Here is a 24,159-nt window from a genome sequence, read left to right on the forward strand (position 1 = left end):
TCTTATCCTCTTGAGGATATTCAAGACAGATGTTTTCTGGAGATGTTTATGGATAGAATTTGTAGGCATAGCCAAGTGGTGGTATGCCTCCAATTTAGTGGTCTCAGGTTCTTCCATCTTTCTGCAGATGATATGATTTTCTGTCGACTTCATCAGGGGTGGCCTGATGAAACACTTTTAAGTCTGAGACCATGGTTTTCAAAAGGGCCTCAGACAGTTGTTGACCCAAGTATAGTTGTTTAAGTCTCTTAGGGACATGTTCACAAGCGGGGGGAAGGGGAAACGGATCTGGGCCACAATCACAGTGATACAGACAATGAACTGGTCTGTACTGTTGACAGGAAACCAAAGCTGTGTGATTGACCAGTAGATCTACATGAGCTCTACATCCCTACACTCACCTATGGCCACAAGCTTTAGGTAATAACTGAAAGAATGAGAATATGTATACACTCAGAGTAGAGCCATTTTACATCAAAAGGAGCCAGCTGAAGAATTTGGGCATCTCACTAGGATGGTTCCTAGGCACCTCTTGAGTGATGTGTTCCAGACATGCCATGTCTGCCACAGTCAGTGACAGATTAAAGTCAAAGTAGTTATTTATGGAAATGTTTTATATATTTTTTATTAACAATCTGTAGCATTTCTGTGTTTTACACTGTTTTGAACATTCTATACTTTTGAAAAGAACCTTTGCATATTGTTATTACAACTAACTAATGCAACAACAAACTTAGAATTTTTTAATTTTAATTTTAAATTTTTTAAATGTGTTTATTTCTTTTCTCACTTTTTTATTCACTAATTACATTTTTTACTATCTTTAATTGTAGTTTAAATAATTCAGAAAGCTTTACATTTGCTTTAAAATATATTGCCACAAATATTTCAGGAATAGTGCTATAAACAAAACATTTTGTTTTTAAATATATTCACAGATTTAACCTAAAAAACAACAAAGAAATAGATGATGGCAATATATACAGGGTATTTGCCATAAAATGTGTCATCCTAACACTTCAAACTGAAATATAAATACAAAGACCATGCTAAAACACTGGATTTTAAATGTCAAGAACCAAGACGATTCTAAAATGAGACCCAGAAACTCTAATTAATGCCATTGTTTACTTACACTTTTGTTTGCTGGCTTGTTCTCTTCTTTAATCTAAATGTGTTGAACAGGAAACCAAATCAAAATCTTATAGCTTAGATCCATTGCACACCATGCTAATTACAAAACATGCACATATTCTGAGAGCCATCTTTTGCATGAAAATATTTTTATTTCAGTGCAATAAAATGTGCAATAATGTGCTGTAAAAATTGTCTTACTATTTCAAGAGCTGAAACCAATGCACTTACTGCATTTAAATTGCGTTAGTTAAGTATAACATAAAATAAGTGAAAGCCATTAAAATCTGAAGTGGGGTGCCACACCAAATGCCACACAAATCCAAACATAGAGATGTTAGTACACCATAGTAGTCCCATCACACTAATGTGCTCTACTAAACATCTAAACAAGACTTCCCTTTTGTTCCCAGAACGAAAAACGAGATGAAAATGCCATGTTGGCTGATCTGCTGTCATGGGCTGTGATGGGTGAGATGAAAGCAGGTGAAGGAGGTGGAGGAAAGCTAGGAAAGGAAGATTACACACAGTTAAGAGAAACTTCTTCACACACCAGGATGCACTGAATTTTCAGCGCAAGTAACGTTTTGTTTTTAATGACAAAGCACTGAGAAAAACAAAGAATGAGCACAAAATTAGAGCTTATTCTAAGAAATGTAAACATTTTTTGTAAAAACAACTATACAAAATCAAAAGTAACTCATCCTACACAAGTGGGCTAATCTTGATAAAGTTTCCATAAGCATTGCCAAGGACATTGTGAGTGCCAACATCTATGTGGTGTATACAAATGTTTTATGTAAATCTCACAATCATATACATTTGACAGTTAAATTGAGCACTGTGTCATAATATAAAATATCAAATTAGAATGGTGTATCACAATGTCACGTATCATAGTACTATACTACTATAATGATTGTAACATACACAGCAGGTAAAAATAAGTACTGACTATGTCACTAATCAAGGTGCTATTGATATGAAATTATCACCAGATGTTGGTAACGGCCCATCCAATCTATTATTACATAGTACTGAACACATCAAGAAAGAGAGGTGCAAAAAGGCATTAAAATTCATCGGTAATTAGAAAGCAATCCTGCCATTTTGTGCAAATTAATATCAGCTGGTTCAGTCTCAACTGATGGCCTATGAAAACCAAGGTGCCGCACAAGAAACTTTTCATGATTGTAAAACCAATGAGCTCTCGCAAGACCTTCACAACCTTATTGTTTCCAAGCATACTATTGGCACTGGACGATTCCAGTGAGCACTGTTGGGGCTAAGATTGGGCAATATGTAAATATTTTCCAACGGACAATCGTCAGTCCAATAACTAACGATAGGCAATATATTCACGCATGCGCAGACTTTTTGATGGGCAGAGCAATGTAATCATCCACGGACTGATTTCCGCGTTTAGAACACAGAAGAAGTCCAAACATGGGCGAACTAATTGTTAAATTGCACACTGGAGGAGAAGGTGCAGATAGAAATGGACTGTTATCTCAGCAAGGGGGTCATAGACGGAGAAGATGATCCGCTAGCTTGATGGAAAATGCATAAAAAAACGTTTCCATAAACCATAAACCACCATAAACTGGCCATGGCCAGGTGCTCCCCACAAGATTTCAGACAGAGGAGTGAAAGGAATTATTAGAAGGGTTGTCAAAGGGCCAAAAATCACTTGTGGTCAGATTCCATTGCTCAAGAAAAAGCATGTTGAAACACGTTTAAAATCTGCTAAACAACATTTCATCAAGCCTGTGAAATACTGGGAGAATATGGTTTGGTCAGATGAGACCAAAACTGAATATTTGGATGCCATAATGCAACCATGATTGGAGGTCAAAAAAAATTGCAGATGACACCAAAAACACTATACCAACAGTGAAGTTTGGAGGTGAGAACATCACAGCTTCATTCATCCTGTATAATTTATAGACAATGTGAATCAATGTGAATGTAAAAATCTATCATAACATTATTTTCATAATGTATACACCATATCTGCCACAAGCTGATAAGTTTCCATTCTTTCCAAGAAAACATAAATGTAAAGTAAGTTAACTGGGACCACTTACTGACCAACATCTGAGCAGAAAAATGTGGACTACAACAAGAACCAAGGAAGTTGTATTGTGTAATGCTACTTTCAGTTGGCAAAGCCCCCCCTTGTCCATCTCTAGCCATAAATAGTGGCAATGGCTGTAGAGCCTCAAGGCCCCATTCTTGTCATATATATTCAGCAGGAGAAACCACTTGTTGTAAAAAAAAAAAAAAAAAAGTTAGTATAAATAATTCTACCTGTAAATGAAGCAGTCCCACAACTTCTGTATTATAGTAGTCCTCAAACAACAGACCAAATCAGTAACTGGGTAAAGAGGAATAGATCTGAAAGACCAGCCAGAGACATACAAAGTAGAGAGTGAAACGGCAGGGCTGACAAGAGAGGGAGCACTATGATAGGCTGGCTATTCCTGTTGGTGTACAGACAAGAGTTGACGGGGACAGCTGTTGTGATAGGAGGCTGCTAAAAGGTAAAAATAGGAGCCCCGGCCTTCCAGTCTTCTAGACAGCTCTGCCATTCACTCCCCCAACCATTGCCACAGTTCAATCACTTGCCCCACTGCTCAACCACACATGCTGCTCTAGTTGGTGTCATCTCAGCTGCCTGCCTGCCTGCCTGCCTGCGTGCGTGCCTAACTGCGTGTCTAACTGCCTATTATGAAGGTCATCCCAGGCACATAGCCGAGATTTGATTTGTTGCTTATTGTGGCTTTATATATGAGGCTGATGCTGCAGGTGTTACATTCACTTCAGCACATGGAGTAATTACAACAATAAAGACTCTAATTATTTTTCATCAATGCTGCCACATGCAACTTCTCTCGTCTCTCCCAGCCGGCCCCAGGACAGAGACTGCACCCCGAAACCATACACCTTCATTGGTACCAGATAAAGAACCTTCTTAACTGAGAAGCCCAGAGAAGAGGGAAACTAATCAGTTTGGTCAGTTTTCAGGATAAAAACTTAGCCTGCATAAAAGTGAGTTATTTCCTGTGGATGGAGGAGCACCAGTGTATGACTATTCTACTCTCCCCTTTAAAATAGCACAAAATCAATTTACATATCTAGGTATAAAAGTTACAAGGAAGCATAACTGTCTCTTCAAAGTGAACTTCCTTTATTTATTAAATAATACAGAACAGCACCTGGCACAATGGTCCCCTCTCTCTACTTCTCTGGTGGGAAGAATTAACTCAATCAAAATGTACTCCCTTAATTTTTCTCTTTCTTCCAATAAATACCGATTTTTATCCCCAAATCTTTCTTTGATTCTTTAGATTCAACTATATCATTTTATATATGGAGAGCCAAATGCCCCTGATTGACTAAAGCCCATCTTCAAAAGCCCAGCGTCTCCTTTCAGGCCAGGATAGACGAATGTCACCGAGCAGTGACTAAGTTTGTGGTAAAAGGCTTGAACCAGTGTTGCCAACTCCTCAGTAAGGAAAATCGCTATTGGTTGTCCTAAAAGTCGCTAGAATGGAGGCCTGGCAATAGGGATGGGTATCGAAAACCGGTTCTTGTTGAGAACCGGTTCCCACTGTTTCAATTCCTTGGAATTGTTTGACATTTTTGCAAACGATTCCCTTATCGATTCCAGTCGCCCCGAATGACGTCACCACGTTGCGGAGCGTCATTTACCTGGCAGGAAACACGGCGCGTAAGCGGCTCAAAAGTTTACGAGAACGGATGACAACAGGGCAACTTGCAATACTTGCAAAGTAGATACTTAATTTAAGGGAGGAAACACTACGAATATGCAAAAGCATTTTCTCACAAAACACGTGATAACCTTAAATGAATGTCATGTTTTTAATTCCGCTCCGGACTCGTGAATCTCAACCCAGCAGCAGCGGTAACGTTTGCACATCCTCTCCCGTTAATGCGGCAGGTAAATAATCAACTAACAGTGCATATTATGTTAGCGCGATCTGCCTTATTACAAAACCTGCCATTACTGTGCATTTAGGTGACCATGATGAGAGAGACAGACAGAGTCTGGCTCAGATGCTGGCAGTTCTCGCTGCAGTCTACCGGTAGCGTCTCCTTTCAGGCCAGGATAGACGAATGTCACCGAGCAGTGACTAAGTTTGTGGTAAAAGGCTTGAACCAGTGTTGCCAACTCCTCAGTAAGGAAAATCGCTATTGGTTGTCCTAAAAGTCGCTAGAAGTCGCTAAATGACGTCATCGCCTAATTTGCATAATTGGTCATGCTAATCTAATTGTAACCTATGTTGTTGGAGAGAGAAATAACATCGTGGAAGAGACATAAAGTGAGTAAAAAACGTCCTAAATGCATTTAGAGTTTATTTAGAACTACAAATTAAATTTATTTTAGCAATTATTGTTTTTTTTAATGTCACAATTCCAACCCTGCTCCTTTACCCGGGCTTGGACCGGCAAAAGTGACCTGAAATAGGCACTCTGGTGGAGTTACTTTGTGTGTGTGTTTATAAGTAGTTTTAAACCTTGTCATCCACAAAACAGCATAAGAGTAAAAGAGTAAAAGAAGAACTGACTGCGTTACAGCACCCACTGCTTGTTGAGAGTAAAAGCGATACGCGCTTTCACGTCTTTTTTTAGCGACTTTTTTTCTAAAAAAAAGTCGCTAAGGGGTCTGAAAACTCGCTAAATATAGCGACAAAGTTGCTAAGTTGGCAACACTGGCTTGAACCCATTTGCCACAGCAGATGCCCCCAATTTTAGGTAAGTGAATGTGTTTAATTGTAGGCAGGGACATTACTGGATATTCTTGTGTAATTGCTACTGAATAATTTATGTTATGCTTTGTTATTGCTACAGAAGAATATTTATTTTATTATTTTACATTTACAATTTTTTTTCCTGGGCACCCTGTGACACCCCATTGAAGAGCCGTAGGCTGGATCTCTTAAGATCTCACTGTTGGGTTTGTAAGACCATGTTACTCCTAAATTTCTATCTTGTTCAAAGAGAAGATATAAAACGAAGTTCTAAGCTAATCGAACTTAGTGTTCTCCTTTTTTAAAAAGAATCGATAAGAGAATCGATAAAGAATCGAATCGTTAAACAGAATCGAAAATGGAATCGGAATCGTGAAAATCTTATCAATACCCATCCCTACCTGGCAATGCCTAATTTCCAGTATTACTATTGGGCAGCAAATACACGCTGCATTATATCTTGGGTCTATTTCCAAAGCAAAGATAACTGCCCGTTAGACTCAACCGTTCTGGTAAAAAGTCAAATTAGCTTGTATTTTTCTGAATGTGGACCCCTCTTGTGATAAATGTGAGAGTGAGGATGCTTCTCTTATCCATATGTTCTAGGCATGTCCTAAACTCAAAACATTCTGGATGGACATATTTCAACCTTTGTCTCTAATTCTTGAATATCATATGGATCCTAATCCATTAGTTTCTATTTTTGGCACTAATGGGGAGGCTGATGCACGGCTGACCTTGTCAGTGTCTTTTGCTTCCCTTGTAGCGAAATGTGCAGTCCTACTAAGATGGACGGGGCTGAGGCGCCTTATGTGTTATTTAAGCCTTGAAAAGATCTGTTATTCGATTAGTAACACCACCGGAAAGTTTTACAAGGTGTGGAGGCAATTCCTGAAATATTTTTCCAGCCTTCGGCTGCTCAGCAAATCCTCTGTTTTTCCTCGGTTTTTTTGTTGTTGTTGGGGGTTTTTTGGGGGTTTTTTTAACCTGGATCGAGGGACAGAGTTATTGTGTGGGATGGGTAGGGGGTAAACAACAATTAAAAGATATGTGATTTAGAGCAGGGCGATATGACCAAAAATATTTATCACGATATACATTTGAAAATTTGCAATAACAATATAACTGACGATATAATTGACACTAGACAAAATACTTTACAACTCCACAACTGTATTAGTGCAAAAACAACATCAATGTATTTACACTTAAACAAGCAGCTGTTTTTTCGCCTTGTAATCGGAAGGTTGCCGGTTCGAGCCCCGGCTCGGACAGTCTCGGTTGTTGTGTCCTTGGGCAAGACACTTCACCCGTTGCCTACTGGTGGTGGTCAGAGGGCCCGGTGGCGCCAGTGTCCGGCAGCCTCGCCTCTGTCAGTGCGCCCCAGGGTGGCTGTGGCTACAATGTAGCTTGCCATCACCAGTGTGTGAATGTGTGTGTGAATGGGTGGATGACTGGATATGTAAAGCGCTTTGGGGTCCTTAGGGACTAGTAAAGCGCTATATAAATACAGGCCATTTACCATTTTTTATGTGCATTAAAGTTATATAAAAAGTTTACAGTGCAAATGCAAATCCTTGCTGACAGTTTAACCAAAAGACATTTCCAGTGGAAATTGGCCGACATATCCTCAGCATAACAATGTATAATATCCACAAAACTTAAAAAGAGGTTATACACACACAGTACTGTAATATTATGTTGAAGCACAGTACGTATCACTCCGCGAGGCTCCTGCCTACGATAGCCGTAATGCTCCAACAATCCATCAAGCGGTGCGGCTTCGTAGCTTAGCAAAGTCGTACTGAAACATTTGACAGATTTTCGAGCGCCGTGTACGACATAAAATCGTTTCGAGGTCAGTAAACACAACCAGAATTCATACATAAGGCACACGGGATTATAAGGGGCACTGTCGATTTTCTGAAAAATTAAAGGATTGATTTTAAGTGTGCTGTATTTTCCAAAAAACACGGTAATAACGACGGCCCGCTAGCATGCTCTACCAAAAATAGTGCTTTGTTGTATATCTGACAGACGAAAGCTAAACCAGTTCCACACCACTGAAGTTGCAGCATTTTTACAAACCAGTTCTGGTTCATCCGTTTCATTCAACGATCCGCTTTCGCTCTTCTCATTCTGCGTCGCCGCCATGTGCGTATGTAAACAAAGGCACTGCGCATGCGCGTTTTACCCATATTCTATCGCGATATGTCATTTTCCTATCGTTGCCCAACATTACACCGGTATTACCGTGAACGGTATGATATAGCCCAGCCCTAATGTGATTGTGTTATTAAGCTGTATTTTATTATGTCAGCTTAAGCAATCATCGTGAAGCCTACCTACTCACATATTGTATAAGAATTTTTTGTGTATCTCTTTTTGTTTGTCGTTTTAATCTGATAAAAATATCTTTGAGAACAAAAAAAATGTAATGGTATGGTCCTGATCAGACAAGTGATTCTGTCTTGGGGGGGATTGGGAAACACAGCAAACCTTCTGGCCACAGCACATATTGATGAGCCATTCTTATGCTACCACTAGTGACACTGACCTTAACCAAATGCAAAACCAGTGAAAAAGAGGTCAGAAAAGATGAGTAGGGGGAAATTGTCAGTGGCTTCTACCTGTAAAACCATTCCTGTTTGGGGGTCGGCTCACTGTTGCCTCTCTAGTGCACCTGTTTCGACACCAAAGCAGCTGGAACTGATTAATAACTCCCTCTGCAACCTAACTGACTTGATGGTATACTCTGATTAAAAACTGTTGCAAGTTTTTGAGAAATGTATTTAAGTCTGTATGTATACTTTTGAGCCTGTTCAGATTACAGAAAATCCTAAATAATATCAACTTGTGCACCCAGTTTTTGTTTTTTCAAGTAATTCAATTTTTAAACATAACTGTATATGTACACACAGAGACACAGAATTTGCACAGCACTACAGTACGAGCTTGCTATAATGACAAAAGATACATCGATCTCGTAGAGCAATATTCAGGAGAGATCTTAGCCATTATTTCTTAGAACTTCCGAGTTGAGTTACAATGCCATGTCCCATATAATGGTAACGTACCTTCATATTTAGTCGAGTCATCTTGTTCCAATTCAATTCCTCATTTAGCACTACAGCTTTCTAATCCTACAAAACCTTCTATTTTATCAACTCTCTCTGCTTTTGAATTTTGTACAAGACATGTTACATGTGCTGTGTAGAGTGCTGGGGTTCCTAGTTGCACTGTCTTCCTTTGTGAAACCAGTGTATACAGCAAAGAGGAAGACGTGTAAAGCAGCTAAAGGAAGGCATCACAATGAAAGCAGAAGCAGAGTGGAACATGTTACAGGAAATGAATGCTTCTCTCATGCTGCTAGCAAAGGAAAGAAAGAAAACCCAGGTCTTATCTCTGTTCTGTCTAAACTGTGGTACTTTTTCAGTTGAATGAGTCCCAGTTAAGTAAAGTCTGTTCTCTTATGAGTAATGTTATTTACCGTTGTTGTTAACAGGAGTTTTTTATACTAATCTGTGGCTTTTCCTAAAAAGGACCCACGTTTTATATATGTATATATATATTTTTTAAGTGATTGTTTTAGTAAGTAAACCCTGTCTGAGGCATGTTTTAATTACCACAGTCATATGTTTTAGAGATGCGCTGATTGGCTAGCCAGGGACCAGAAAATCCCCATTGCCAATGTCCTCAGCCCTTATTGGTGGCCAACTGGTCAGGCTCAGGTTGGTCTGTTTAATGTGCAACACACGATGCAGGCAAAAAGTAATGCACACACTTACAGCCACACAAAAATATTGCATTGAAGCTCCTCACTCTGAGTGAAGATGCAAAGTTCACCAGGGGTTCAGGGGTCAGCCATGAAAACATTGGTAACAACAAACCTAATCAAACAGTTTAATCCCCTTCACCCAGCTGACATGGACATTATAAAGATTAAAGAAAGGCAAATTGTCCAAAGCTAAAGCTATCCAAAGCTTAGAACCAGCCACAAGACAGCAGCCCCTCGATGTGCAAAAGATCAAATCAGGAGAATTATGGAAACAACTCAAAAATGAAAACGCAGAAGGCATCAACAGGTACTTAAATTTTGCTTTCCTACTCATTGAGCAATCACAGTACTTTTTACTGCAGCTGTCAGGTTTATGAGCCTGTGAAGGTTCCCCGTCATCCAGATCATGTTAATCTAAGGAGCTTGGAAAGAAAAGCGACTGGACTTCTTTAAGTTTCTTGAATATGTTACACCTCTCATCCAAGACACTTCTTCAGTTCTAAGCGCAACTGGCGGAGAGTCCAAGATATTTAAGCCCTATTGGGAGCAGCCAGTAGGCAGCAGATATTGACCCCTTAGTGCTCTGCATTTCCCCACACTTCTGATCTTTCTCCACAAGATGGAGCCATGGAACCAAAAAAAAACCACACACACACACACGCACACACACACACACACACACACACACACACACACACACAAACACACACACACACACACTTCAGCAATCCCAAAACTACAGAATATATTTTTCTGCAGTGGCTTCCACATTAATCTGGGAAGGGAATGGGAGATTGATGTAGATAAGGTACAAATATTTTATGATAGCTTTAGTCAAGATGAAAGAGAATGAGGGTTGTGGGAATGTCAAGCTAAAGTGCCTTTGGAAAGAATGCAGCCTAAAGAAGAGGGTGGTGAAAGAAGGGAGAAATGCGCTGACGTAACATCTCTACGGTGACTCTGTGTATCATGAGTAGCAAAGTCCTGTATGCAAAGGCTTGTGTGAAATCAAATCAGATGAGATGAAATCAACAGTCTGAAATTTGACCCAACTCTGTTGTTTTTTTCTAAAAATATTTAACTGTCATTTTATTTATATAATATTTAGAATATTACATACTTAATTTACTAACATATGGAAAGACAAAAATAAGGTGAAAGCAAAGCGTGAGAGCATAGCCCAGGCTTTTACCATGTAAAAGTTCACTAAACAACCCACTGCTTATGATCAAGAGAACTAAGGACTCGATTGTTGAATTAGGCGAAATACTTTACATCACTGAAGCTGTGGTTATCACTCATCTCAACCCTAATGAAGAAAGCTCAAAAACAACTCAACTTCAAGTACTTGTTGACTTCTAAAGAAGAGCAACAGAAATCTTCTTAACTGGAAACATCACAATGGGATGATCAAGGCCTAAGCCCGGAAAGCTCTGCAGAAGATGATTAAAACTGCCCAGAATATCATTGGCACCCATCAGTAGAAGCAGCTGGGTGTTTCCCATCCAAGAAACAGCACCCCAGCTACAAACTCTTGATTTTCTTTCCTCATATGGTAAAATTAAGAAGCTAATCCTCGACCCTTGATCCTGAGAAAGAATCTAATGACAAAGTATCTAATAATCTTGACAATAAAAACATAGCAATTTTTTACTGATCACCAGCAGCCTACTCTATTTGAAGATAACTTAAGGAAAACACAGCATACTGGTGTAAATCACAAATTACAGTGAAACTGACAGCTTTATAATTAAATTACATGAAGATATAAATTTATCCTATTATTGGATATACGGTAATATAAAAAGCTATAGGTGATTCAAGTCAGTGTTATTTATATAGTCCCGGATCACAACAACAGTTGACTCAAGGTGCCTAATGATTATATTATTCGATCTCATGACTGTCTCATACCACGTGTGCTGATAGCAATATCTTTAACCTAACCTAAACCAGAATCTAAACTGAACAAGTCAAAGGTCCCCATATTTCCTTGTTTTCAAAATATTACACTTTGTGCTCACAAAGGCAGACATACAAATGCACAAGAGAGGCGGAGAGAATTCAGGCAAGATGGAGTGGGTGGAGACAGGTGTCAGGTGATTTGTCACAGGATAGCAACATGAATGAAAGATAAGGTGTACAGATGGTAGTGAGACTTGCTATGTATAATTTAGAGACAATAGCACTAACAAAAAGAGCAGAGGCAGGGCTGCAGGTGGCAAAGTTGAGTATTTGTTGGTAGTGACAAAATTAAAAACGCAAAGATGATAATAATGCATACACAAACAGACATACACAGTTCTACATTTCAAAAGAAACAAAAAATACCCCATCTCAAATGAACATATTTCTTCACTCCTAAGCATGCGAATTCTGTTTGGCTACTGTAATTTCTGAGGCATGCATAGGCATAACAAAACAGCAGATGATGCCCTTTACACACTAAGAATCAGCTCCTGTAATTCATATCTGATTAAAGTGCAAGAGATATTGGGGCAGCAAAGCACAGGCCAGTGACTGCTGCCAAAACCAAACAAACAGCCTCATTGACTAAAACCCTCAGCATCATGAAAGCTAAAAGCATGTGTGGTTCAATGGAATGTATTGATGACATGTCAATGATGTCAGAAGAAATCAGGTTGCAGCTTCTGAACACATCACAATCCATAAAGGATTTAGGTTGTTGAAAGTTAACTTGGAAATGTGTTCAAAGAGCGAAAGGGTTCTTTGTTTATGTCAACTTCAGGCCTTCATGATAATTTTTTCCCTCTTTGGTGGGTGTATTTGGTGACATCTATGTACCAAGCCTCGTGCTGACACTTCACAAAGATCCGTGGGAGCACAATTCAATTTAGTACCAGCAAAAAGATGATCCTGAAATCAGCCGGCTGTGTTAGAAATGGTCATCAACTTTTCTACCCAATGATAGTGTCACAGCTTTGCCAATCTAACACAAAGGTAAGTGAAAAACAACAAAACAGTAAAAGGTTGCAATCATTTCAAAGCCACACAATTTACAAGGACAGAAAAACATCACGTCTTCACAAGATTTTTTGCAGTATTTGCAGACATACACATACACAGCCGGGGAGGATTGTTTTCCTACTGGAATCCATTTTGGTTTTATGTGTGTGTCAAATAAACCCAGATTAACTGACTTTATTTGAGAAAAATTGGGTACATTACTTTTGATCTGTTAATGACTCCTGATGGGACTGGGCTATATATCGACTTTTTAAATATATCGATATATTTTTATACGAGATATGAGATGTGACAATATCGTTTATATCGATATAGTCTATGTTACTTTAATTATACTTGTGGAGCCGCAAGTTTGCCTCTCTTTCGTCCACTTTTGTCCCTACACAACGTTACTCGGCCTCGCCTCTCCCCTTCACTGAACACAACTCCCCCTCCCCCATCGCTTCACCTGCAGGCAACGACAAGATGGACACGGAAGCTATCAAAGAGGAGCTGGTCAGTAAAAAGAAAACATTTGAAGATTACTATTTTAGTGCTGCCAGTGTGACGTTAAGGCCATAACTGCATTAACGGGGCAAATCTCTGTTAACGAGTTACCGTAGATGACCCCGTGCGTAGGGCTGGACGGCGTCAACGCGTTAATGAGCTAACCGGGTTAACACGTTGACGACTGGCCTAAAATCCTTTCATTTTCTCAAAAATCGACAGTGCGCCTTATGTATGAATTCTGGTTGTGTTTACTGACCACGAAACCTGCTGCGGTCTGTCTTTGTTGTTATGCTCAGCATCTTTTAGTTTACATTTTGACTGCACAATTGTGAGCTTTTTTGTTATGCACAAAAACAACATTATTTTTTTATGTTTTATTTATGGAGCATTATTATTTAATAAATGCTGATAATTTATTTCAGAGTAATTTTTTCTTGTACATCTATGCTGTATGTTAATAAAAGTGCCTATGTGAGATTTGGGACACAGCTTTGACTAAGAACTCTCTTTTTGTTCTTACTTTATGGCTTTAAAAAACATATCAAGATATATATCTTATATCGCCATCCAGCTAAAGAATATCAAGATATGAATTTTGGGTCATATCACCCTAACTCCTGATATCACTCAACATTACTTAAGAGTTGAGCATGACTACAATTCATGAATTTACGAATTTACCAGGGAGTTGTGTGGCTCAGTAATCTGTAGTTTTGTCAAGTCTGAAAAAAGTTCCTGACAATATCATCAGGGTAACTCTGACTTGGACTGACGACAAAAAAATACAAAACAAAAAACAAAACACAGGGATATCAGGGATAAAAATCACAGTAGAGTACAGGTACAAGAATAAATTTTAAAAAAAGTTTCTATATGTGCAACCCTAAAACCTAAATTACATAATCACCTCCCCTAAGGTTTCCTAGATGCATTTCAAGGATGACTGACTCTTACAGAAAAAAGAGAGGTGGGATAGATTTTATATGACTTAAAGCTCAAACTCAACCAACATATTTCACATGATATTTCAGTAGTCTTTTGCATAGTTAAAAGTAAATACAATATCTGTAAATTACTAGATTGCTATATGCAAGCCATTAGTTAGGTGAACACACACACACACACCATAACTTATGACTGAATACCGTAGTGTACAATCAGGCTAATCCACTGTCTGCTGTGTTGGGCTGGCAGAAATCTCGGGGCTTAGGTCAGGAGAGGAAATTATAGATAAAACACAGAGGCACTCTGCCCATTTGGTCAAACAAAAACTGAAAAGCAGTTTTCATTGAGTGGCACAAATGTGGTCTTTTTAAGTGTGCATATATTTATAATAAACTTTTCTTTCTTTTTATTTTATTTTTTAAATGGGGCCCCGAGACCATAATTTAACCTGGCACTAGGTGAAAAACTGGAGCTCCACTTGAATCCACTCGAGTTTAACAAAAGTATGAGCCAGAGCATGTGCTTAGAGGTAAATGAAAGTGATTAATGTGACTGATTCACTCTGACCACATCTTCTACTGAACAACAGCTTAGTAGCCAAACCATGAAATCACTTATGTTTGAAACACCCCTGCCACACAGAATGGAGTGCAATTCATTGCAATCTATGTGGCACCAGTGCCTTGGTGAGTTCTATATCTCAAATACCACAAGACAGTATAAGACCCAAAAAACAAGGAGCATGCTTACATTTGTTGCAATGAATTCCTACTCTTGCATTTTGGGGGGTTTCATACAGGAAGTGTCTGCTGTCAAGAACAAAATAACTAAATGACTCATCAGAGCTAATGATCACAATGATATATACTTTGGTTGGCTTGACCTGCTAGTTGCTGCACAAGATAAAATGGAAAAGTCTCATGTGAATGACCACAGCAGACCCCGATGGCATGAACATGCTTTGCATCCATTATTTACACACACGTTTGCTGTTACATTACACACAGAGCTGGATCTCTCCCACTGCCAGCTCAACATACCAACAACAACCCCAACCACAGGACCCAGTGTAATTACTTAAGTCAGCGGGATTCCTTAAATAAAAAGAACACATTCAGTTAGAGTGTTACTTTTAATTAAGTATTATTGTATAGAGAGCATAGATCCTCATCAAAGTAGTGGTGATACACACTAAGACTGGGGATATTTCCTATATATTTGTGTTTTACTTTAGCTTGTTTCCAAGTCCACAAAATCATTTCAGTTTTAATTTCTTTTTAAAGTTTAGTTTTTGTTTAGATTTTCTTTTAGTTTTAGTGAACAATAATAGCGTTGACAGGGAAACATCCAAGTGTTTCAACGGAGACAGCATGTTTTGACCATGCTGCTGTGTCACTGTGCTTAGTGTGTAGAAAAAGGAGAGTGCTGACGGTGTGGTTTTCAGGCAGCAGCAGCACTAACAGAGACAGACCAAAACAAACTGTGGTATCAAACCAAGACATGGGCTCTGGCGGTGTGCTAATCCGCCACTTTTCTTTAACTCTTACACACATTTCTTACCTGCTGAGAGCTAGGTAACTGGCTTCCTCAGAAATGTGGTATTTATTTTAGCACAACAATATTAGCATTAACAATATCTCCACAGCAAGTCTGGAGCATGTTTGGACTTTTTTCATCCAGGGAATAGATCTGGTTCTTGGTAGAAGTTGAAAAAGGAAAAATGTTATGCAGAGTTCAAAGAGGAGTTGGGACAGGCTCTGGGTGGTAGGGAAGTTACCAGATGACCAATTATTAGGGCTGTTCGATATGACAAAATATATAGGATAATGAAATGAAAACATTTATCATTTCAAATTATACGCCATCTTTTGTTTCGTTTTGTCGCAAAATACACTGTTAACGCCAATATCTTTTTACTGGGGCACAGATAATACCAGCAAATCCAGTGAAGATGAGGCAGAACCAGATAGCTAAAAACAGAAGGACCAATCAAAACAAATCGAGGACCTTATTCCTAAACGACGGGCTACCTCTGTAGCATGGACATGGTTTGACTACGAAAAGTCTGACACGGACCACAAAACTGTGCTATGCAAATTATGTCGCAAACCGGTCCCCACCTCAGACTCAAACACGGCAAACCTCTTCTACCACCTATGCAAGAATCACACGATAGAGTATGGAGTTTACGGATGGGAAGCAATAAACAGCCATCAGGTCCTCAAAATAAACCTTAAAACAGGCTGTTCTAAACGTTAGAACAGGCTTTTCCCCGCAGCACGCAATGTAATAAACACTCACAAAGAAAATGGCGGCCGTTACAACTTATGTCTAAAAATTAGTGCTGCCAGCATTAATCTTGTTAAAATGACGTTAACGTTACAACCGCATTAATGCAGATTGCCAGTGCATGTGGCTGCTCAGCATCAACACCTTAGTGCGGTTAGCTCGTTAACACGCTAGCACAGATTACCCCATGCGTGGGGCTGCACGGCCTCAGCGCGTTAGTGCAGTTAGCTCGTTAACACATTAGCACGGATTGCCCATGCGTGGGGCTGCACGGCATCAACACATTAGTGCGGTTAGCTCGTAAACGTGTTAGCACCGTGCAGCCTCACGCACGGGGTGATCCACGCTAACTCGCAAATTTTCTCCAAACACCACGTCTCTGTAGCTTTCAAACCCAAACATGGTCCACCCGAAGGATCTGGTCCCCTGGGACAAACAGAGTAATATAGTCCATGCTGTTAAGTGCCAGGAGGAATGACATGATATATACATCCGGGAAACTACAAAACCTCTGACTAAGCTGATGGCACAACACAAAAGAGCTAACTTGTCAGGCCAGGACTCCACTGTCTATTTACACCTACAGGCCAGTTGTCAATATTTCAATGATGAGGATTCACATCGTGCAGAATAAATACTCTTATTGATACTTTATGCAAGGAATATTTAAAATAATATGTTATAAATGCAGAACTTGGCAACATGGTGGTGTGGTGGTGTGCACCCTCGCCTCACAGCAAGAAGTTCAACTTCACCAAGGCCAAGGCCTTTCTGTAGGCTGAGGCCATATACTTTTTTTTGTTGCTGTAGTCCATATTAAGGCTTACTCAGGGAAAGCAAAGTAAGTATTTAAGCCCTTGTTTACTTCTACAAGAATTGAACATTTGTTATTAGTGAGACGAGCATAGCCAAAAGCATGCCAGTCTCCCAGATTTTTTCAAATACATTGCTGGCATAGTTTGTTTATTTATTTATCATTTAATCTCTTGTATTTTCAGTACTTTAAATTAAATATAGGCTTTCAATGACTTACAAATCATTGAATTCTGTTTTGACTGACAGTTTTTCTTCCAATTTACCTCATTCTGAAGCTTCATGCAAGATCTTGATTTGTGGCGTGAGGATGATCATGAGATTTCAACCTGGGTGAACTGCTTATAGCATCAAAATGTTTGCCAGCTTTTCTGCAGACATAAACAGGATGATGCTGAAACACACTTTAAACGTGGACTCGTCTATTCAGAGTACCTTCTTCCAGTAGTCTACAGTTATGTTTTTATGCTCCCTAGCAAATCTCAGGCATTTCTAGGTACAAACAGGGCTTAATAATGACTTCTTATAAGCCATTTTTACATTAAAGCCTTGTTCATTCAGTCATGTGCTTATTCATTCTTGAGATCTTCTCAGACCCTGATTATGGCCATAGCACCCTGACCACGAACTTGTCTGAGCTCACAAGCTAAGTAGGGTCAAGTAGAAAAGTGGTATAAAAGAAGCAGTCCATTTACCTGATCTAGACGTATTTATCTGAGATGGAGCTCTGGCTCTAGTACTTAAAATCTTGAGGTGCCAGATATCTGCTTCAGTCGGCTTTCTGCCTCTTCCTTACCGCAAGTATCAGTCTTGGCAATCCACTCCAAAGCATACTTGATCAAACTGTGAGAACCCTCGAACATCTACAAGTGCTTTAACACAGACTCCTCCCTTTTTCACCATTTTGAACATAAATGCCGCATTTCAAACTGAATTCACGTTTTTATACCTAAATTTGAACCAGCACACTAGACTTGACTTTGTGAAGTCAAAAGTAAGTAAATAAAGAAAAAATATTATTTCCATAGTCCAAGTTCCTTAAACTACCATGACCTGGATGACTGAGAACCTATACAGACATATTTATATAATCCTTTTCAAGAACCAATGTCAGGATATTAATTTAAAAAATGTATGAATTAAGAATTTAATAAAATATCATATTCAACCACTAAAATAAATTTTTCTATTCAAGAATGCAACTAAATAAATGCAATTTGGCGTCGTTATTAAGAAAATAATAATGTGCTTTTCAATTTGTCTTATTTTTTTTGGCAAGCAGTACATTTTAAAAAATTATGGATAACAACAATAGGTACATTTTAGCATTATTCCAATTAAGGAGCATATGCACGTAGTGCAACCATTACAGAAACAAAAATATTCGGGTAATTACCAATAATGTTAAGTAAAGGCAACTGTGACACACTGATGTAAAGTTATGCACCGCCATTAAATGTGTGCTCCAACCATCACTTATCACAAAACTTAAAACTTGTCCTACGGCATTCCAGTCTACTGGCTTGTCAGTCCTCATCAGTTGAATGTTGAAACGTTAAAAGACCTATTTATTGATGTTGCAACATCTTTGTATGTGGTGTTATTAGCATTAGCTCTTTTGAAAGAGAAATGCCCATCCATTTATGTGTAGTTGGATTAATTCATACCAGTTTCCGGGTTATACACAATCCGAATTTCTGATGGCTCTTACACACGGCCTCGTTTTTAATAGTTAGGTATGATGTCTAGACAAGATAATAACGATCTTGTAGCAGCACCCGTCCGTGGTTTTATGGCTGGTTAATGCCATAGTAGTTGTATCTGAAAACACTCTGTCCACTGCTTGTTAGCCATGACTTGATGTGATGTACATGGCTAAAAGCTTTTGATACATCTTCATTTTTTGCTCTGCCTAGAAGTACACAAAGAACATTTTATTTCCTTTGGTGTGATTAGCTTTTTATCTTCAAGAGCAACTGCAGTATATATTTTTTTTATGTATACATGCATGTACAGTACTGTGCAAAAGTTTTAGGCAGATGTGAAAAAAATGCTATAAGAAAAGAATGCTTTCAGAAATATAAATGATTATTTATTGCCCCCAAGTGTATTCTGCAGCAGGACAACAACCCCAAACACACAGCCAAAGTCATTAAGAACTATCTTCAGCGAAAAGAACAACAAGAAGTACTGTAAGTGATGGCATGGCCCCCACAGAGCCCTGATCTCAACATAATCAAGACTGTCTGCATGAAGAGACAGAAGGATGTGAGGAAGCCAGCATACACAGAGGATCTATGCTTAGTTCTCCAAGCTGTTAACAACCTACCAGCCAAGTTCCTTCAAAAACTGTGTACAAGTGTACCTAGAAGAACTGATGCTGTTTTGAAGGCAAAGGTGGTCACACCAAATATTGATTTGATTTAGATTTCTCTTTTGTTCAGTCACTGCATTTTGTTTATTGATGAAAACAAATGATTAACACTTCCATTTATGAAAGCATTAATTAGGACACTGTGTTTGTACAGAACTACTGTCAGCTTTAACACAGTCTTAGTCAATGATCCCGAGTCCATTATTCTGGATTCCAGATGTTTAGATCATGCTGAATAACAACGTGTGAAAAAAGTTTTTTTAAATACAGCGTGTAGAACCATCATAGAAAACAGTTTACCATACAGAAAACCATACAGCAAACTGTTTTCCAAGATGTTTTCTAAGCCATATGAACCCATCAAGTTCCTTCCCTCCTCCATCAACCCTGATCCTCAAAAACTCATTCCTCTTCCTCCACAAGAGATTCTCGGGAGGATAGGGTCAGGAAGTGGCCTATTTGTTCGAAAACAGATTCCACAAATACCAAAGTGAGACCTAAAGGGAAGACGTGCTTTCCGTTGCTTTTAGGCAGCCTGTTAAGACAAGAAAAGACGGCTTCTTACTACTTTAGCCTCCAGTCTCTCTCACGCTCCACCCAGCCCTCTTATTTCAGACCTTTTCAGTTTTTATTCCTGCTGTTAAAATCTTATGTGAATAATATTTACTAGTTAGCAGGTTTACTTAAACATTTCCATGCTGCATGTTATCCTACTTAACAGGGTGTGGCTGTAAATAGCTGAGATAATTATGCAAAAGTGTGCCAAATACTAAAGATGTAAGCTTCTTGGCAATGGCAATTACATGACAAGTTAAGGCATTCTTTCTACTTAATATATGCTTACATCAATAATAACACTACTTGAACACTTTTTAGGGGGAATATGGATTTGAGATGGAAAAATGAGGAGCGCAACATGGAACTAAGGAACTCATCCAAGACAAAAACTTGACATATCACTGTTTTCATACGTGTTTATAATAGAACACCACAGACGTCATTGTGTCTTAACAGTGTCATAGGCCAACATTCACTGAAGAAAACTTCAGCTGACTGAGAGGATGTGCTAATTTTATCAAGTGTCTCTCTGTAGTTCAGTTACATTTCATTGCAAACTAATGTAATATAATAATGCCTTAAGCACATTATTCCATAACGAATCATCCCGCTTTAATGTGCGGGACCTCTGTTAAATATGATATGAAGACATGTTAATGTAAAAGATGTTTGCATATTATTAAGATATCAAATAATAACATCTAAAAAAAATATATTAAATTGCGACTTAAAAATGTGGGGCTTTGTGTCATGCATTATGAATGAGGCAAGTTGTTTGAAAAAAGGCGAACAAGGGAAAAGAAAAGGCTTATACTGAGTTGTAGGGCTGGGCTATATCATACCGTTTACGGTAATACCGGTGTAATGTTGGGCAACGATAGGAAAATGACATATCGCGATAGAATATGGGTAAAACGCACATGCGCCAGTGCCTTTGTTTACATACGCACATGGCTGCGACGAAGAATGAGAAGAGCGAAAGCGGATCGTTGAATGAAACAGATGAACCAGAACTGGTTTGTAAAAATGCTGCAACTTCAGTGGTGTGGAACTGGTTTGGCTTTCGTCCGTCAGATATACAACAAAGCACTATTTTTGGTAGAGCATGCTAGCGGGCCGTCATTATTACCGTGTTGTTTGGAAAATACGGTGCACTTAAAATCAATCCTTTGATTTTTCAGAAAATCGACAGTGCCCCTTATAATCCCGTGTGCCTTATGTATGAACTCTGGTTGTGTTTACTGACCTCGAAACGATTTTATGTACACGGCGCTCGAAAATCTGTCAAATGTTTCAGTACGACTTTGCTAAGCTACGAAGCCGCACCACTTGATGGACTGTCGGAGCGTTACGGCTATCGTAGGCAGGAGCCTCGGAGTGATACGTACTGTGCTTCAACATAAGTGTTTGTATAACCTCTTTTTAAGTTTTGTGGATATTATACATGGTTATGCTGAGGATATGTCGGCCAATTTCCACTGGAAATGCCTTTTGGTTAAACTGTCAGCAAGGATTTGCATTTGCACTGCAAATTTTTATATAACTTTAATGCACTTAAAAAGCTGCTTGTGTAAGTGCAAAATACATTGATGGGTTGTTTGTTTTTTTTGCACTAATAAAGTTGTAGAGTTGTAAAGTATTTTGTCTAGTGTCAATTATATCGTCAGTTGTGTCGTTATCGCAGATTTTCAAATGTATATCGTGATAGACATTTTTGGTCATATCGCCCTGCTCTACTGAGTTGTATGAGAGGCTGGACACTGACAAAGAAGAAAGGATGCTTTTTAGCTTGATGGGCAGCAGGTCAGGGTGACCGAGTAAGCCAAGAGAAGAACTTTGGTACTGTATCAGGAAACTAGATGTGGTACAGAAGTATGTGAGGGTGGTGCAGGACATGTATGTGGACATCGAGACAATGGTCAGGTATGCCTTAGGAGTGACAGATAAGTCCCTTTTCCACTAGTACCTACTCAGATCGACTTGCAATGGTTTTAAAGGTTTTCCATTAGGCATAGTACCTGGTACTGAAATACTACTTGCTCGGCCATGGTTCCAAAGTGAAAAAATTAAAACCACCATTTTTGAAACCCAGCAACGATAGAAAAGCTTAAAAAAAAAAAAAAAACCCAACACAGTGGCCCGTGACTCTGACGAAAAGCCACAGACCAAGCAGCAGATATATCCACACCCCGACGTCCACCTTTGTTGTAGCGTTCGTATCTAACGCTAATCAGGTCACAAGATGCTCAGCCACATTGCTATAGCGATGACCACACACATTATAAAATAATCATAAAATAAATAAATTACCTTAACGCTTTGCATTGTATTTGATGCACAAGCAAAATGTGACTAGGTGGAGAGACACTGTTCAGTTCTCACACAGAAGACCCCACCCCCTCCTGGTGACCAGGTGATGACTCTGTCCCCGGACAGCGTGAGGAGATCCCTCAGCAGGATCAATGCACGTAAAGCTCCGGGTCCTGACAACATTCCTGGTCGTGTACTGAGAGACTGTGCAGTGGAACTCACTGATGTCTTCACAGACATCTTCAACATATCACTCATCCAGGCTGTCGTCCCCACATGTTTTAAAGCCACCACAATCATTCCGGTTCCAAAAAAGTCATCTCCCTCCTGCTTTAATGACTACCGTCCTGTTGCACTTACTCCCATCCTGATGAAGTGCTTCGAACGACTAGTCATGCAACACATCAAGACTGTCCTGCCCCCCTCCCTGGATCCCTTCCAGTTTGCGTATCGGCCCAACCGCTCAACCGATGATGCCATCTCCACTGCACTCCACTCGGCACTCACACACCTGGACAAAAATGACTCATATGTTCGAATGCTGTTCATAGATTTCAGTTCAGCATTCAACACTATAATCCCCCAACAGCTCACTCAAAAACTGGTCCAGCTGGGGCTCAACACCTCACTGTGCAACTGGCTGTTGGATTTCCTCACCGGAAGACCTCAAGCAGTACGGGTCGGCAGTAATACATCCAGCACCATCATTTTAAACACGGGGGCCCCGCAGGGATGTGTGCTGAGCCCCCTCCTCTTCACTCTGCTGACCCATGACTGCACTCCATCATACAGCTCCAACCTCTTCATCAAGTTTGCGGACGACACAACGGTGGTGGGTCTCATTAGCAACAGGGATGAGACCGACTACAGAAGTGAGGTGAGACGCCTGGCCACGTGGTGTGCTGACAACAATCTCTCTCTGAATGTGGAGAAGACGAAGGAGATTGTTGTGGACTTCAGGAGAATGCACACCCAACATGCTCCTCTGACCATTGACGGAGCGTCTGTGGAGAGAGTGAGCAGCACCAAGTTCTTGGGTGTGCACATCACAGAGGATCTCTCCTGGACGTACAACACCACAGCACTGGCCAAGAAATCACAGCAGCGTCTCTCCTTTCTCCGCAAACTAAGAAGAGCAGGAGCACCAGCCCCCATCATGTACACTTTCTACAGAGGCACCATCGAGAGCATCCTGTCGAGCTGCATCACTGTGTGGTTTGGAGCCTGCAATGCGTCCTGTCATAGAACCCTCCAACGCATAGTGAGAGCTGCAGAGAGGATCATTGGTGTCGCTCTCCCCTCCCTCCAGGACATTTACAGCACCCGTCTCACTAAAAAATCCCTTTGCATAGCGGCTGATCCCACGCACCCAATGCAAAGCTTCTTCAAGCTGCTGCCATCGGGGAGGAGACTGCGGAGTCTCCGGGCCAGGACCAGCAGACTGAAGGACAGCTCCATCCATCAGGCTGTCAGGAAGCTTAACTCCCTCCCGATTCTGCCCCCTCTCCCCTCTCTCCTCCACGGTCCTACTGAACTCTGTCACACACACACACACACTCTCTAACTCACTCACTGGCCTGCACCAGTTACCAGTCACTTTGTGGAGCATTGGACTGCCACTACCTCATAAGACTTTGTTGTTACACTATCTCTTACCGTACATTACCAAATCTCCATTTGCACTACTCTGCCTGGTTTGCACTCAA

General features: G+C 39.9%; 1 protein-coding gene across 10 annotated transcripts in view; it reads right to left on the reverse strand.

The window, feature by feature from the left end:
- The window catches only part of myo18ab (myosin XVIIIA b), a 132,272-nt gene that overhangs the window by 100,720 nt on the left and 7,393 nt on the right, over positions 1-24,159 (reverse strand). For 2 of the 10 annotated variants that reach the window (XM_086260622.1, XM_086260621.1), the window contains exons 1-3: positions 3,445-3,647; positions 1,535-1,640; positions 1,136-1,168 (exon numbers count right to left, since the gene is read on the reverse strand). The exons of 4 other annotated variants lie outside the window; for them this stretch is intronic. In XM_086260622.1, the coding sequence (XP_086116748.1) occupies positions 1,136-1,168; positions 1,535-1,573 (72 nt within the window). In that variant the 5' untranslated portion in view covers positions 1,574-1,640; positions 3,445-3,647. Of the gene's footprint in view, positions 1-1,135; positions 1,169-1,534; positions 1,641-3,444; positions 3,655-24,159 lie in introns of those variants that run through there. 4 more of the 10 variants (XM_086260614.1, XM_086260616.1, XM_086260617.1 and 1 more) reach the window with 4 other exon arrangements.

Source organism: Aulonocara sp. 'chitande type north' Nkhata Bay, linkage group LG14 (genome assembly GCF_057382095.1).
Source record: "Aulonocara sp. 'chitande type north' Nkhata Bay isolate Kocher_YH1m ecotype deep benthic linkage group LG14, A_spYH_male_GT1.1, whole genome shotgun sequence".
Lineage (NCBI taxonomy): Eukaryota > Metazoa > Chordata > Actinopteri > Cichliformes > Cichlidae > Aulonocara > Aulonocara sp. 'chitande type north' Nkhata Bay.